The 1,464-nt window shown below is 29.4% G+C and overlaps 1 protein-coding gene across 4 annotated transcripts in view; it reads right to left on the bottom strand.

Moving 5' to 3' along the window:
• Positions 1 to 745: 745 nt before the first annotated feature.
• LOC120071584 overlaps positions 746 to 1,464 on the bottom strand; it is an 8,276-nt gene continuing 7,557 nt past the window's right edge. For all 4 annotated transcript variants that reach the window (XM_039023928.1, XM_039023927.1, XM_039023926.1 and 1 more), the window contains one exon: positions 746 to 1,042. In XM_039023928.1, coding sequence (XP_038879856.1) covers positions 1,001 to 1,042 — 42 coding nt within the window. In that variant the 3' untranslated portion in view covers positions 746 to 1,000. The remainder of the gene's footprint in view (positions 1,043 to 1,464) is intronic.

The following is a 1,464-nucleotide window of genomic DNA, read 5'->3' on the forward strand; positions in this document are numbered from 1 at the left end:
AAGTTGTTTATTTTAGTTTATTCGAGATTTGTAAAATTCAAACAACATTGATGTTTTTTTTTTTTTTTTTTTTAACTTTTTAGTTTATTTGAGATTTGTCGGGAAAAAGTGTCATTCCCATGACTTTTTTTTTAACATTTTTCCAACGGTATTCCAATATGCCATCAGAAAAAGATAACCTTTCCCAACGTCAAAATAGGTTGCCATTAGGATAAGATATTTTCATACAACTCTTATCCTTCTGCCGACCCTAATAGAGGGTCATCGGCAAAAAACCTCTCTACTTGTTCCATCACAAAATCTTTTATTCCCGACGATGGGTTTTTTTTCATCAGGAGAAGTTTTCCTGACGAGGCTTTCCGACGATGAAAAATGCATCGGAAAATCCTTTCCCGACACTTTTTTTAGTTTTCTCAACGATTTTGACCGTCGAAAAAAAACTAAATTTCGTATAGTGTAATTACCTATTTTTCCTTCAATATCACTGATCCTCTCATGAATAATTTATTTATGATCCAACCATAAATCATGTCTCCTAGTGAGAGGTTGGAGCTCATTGTTTAAGTCGCGAAATTAGCATTTAAAGAAACTACTCACTTACTTTTCCTATAGGAGAATGATTGAATTTCATTTGGATTGATTTTCTAATTGTTAATAAACAATTTTTTATATTTATACGTATTTAAATAATTAGAAAGTCAATCTAAACATACGGGATGCTTTTGAAGTGCCGTCCAATTCACAATTAAGACATAGAGCTTATAGAGCTTTTGTCCAATTCACACATCAAGAAATTTTGAACAGTTTTTGAAGTGCCGTATCAAAGACAATTGTATGGCCGACCTATAAAGTGGACAAATAATGGTCGTAATCGACACACAAATAAGGCAACAAACATATTGGCTTTACCAAATAACTCATCTATTCACAACTAATTTTAGAAAACAATATATGAACTAAGGAATTGGGATTTTCCTAAAGCCGTGTTGGACTTGGACGCCTATATTGAGAAATCTTCAAGCCATATTAGCACCTCATTTCTCTGTGAATCAAACAACCAAAACAATCAAATATGTTTTTTTTTTTTTGAAAATTTTACAAATATAACAATCAAGCCTAAAATATAAATAGACATACTACAATGTAACAAAATTTGTAGATATAGCAAAATTTAATTCAAACTCTCGAAGTATATCAAGAATAGAATCTATTACTAATAAATTTTGCTATATTTGTAATGTTTTAAGTTGTTGCTATACACTTAAATAATTGCAAATATAATACAATTTAAAAGAATTTTCAAATATAGCAAAATTAGTTCTAGCTTTGGAGTCTATCAATAATAGGGTCTATCGCTAATAGATTTTGTTATATTTACAATTATTTTTGTTGTTGTAGATTTAAATATTAGCCTTAAAAATGCTACTCATTGTAATTACCTCATGTTTTATTCACCATTTAATA

This window comes from Benincasa hispida, chromosome 2 (genome assembly GCF_009727055.1).
Source record: "Benincasa hispida cultivar B227 chromosome 2, ASM972705v1, whole genome shotgun sequence".
In the NCBI taxonomy this organism is placed as follows: Eukaryota; Viridiplantae; Streptophyta; class Magnoliopsida; order Cucurbitales; family Cucurbitaceae; genus Benincasa; species Benincasa hispida.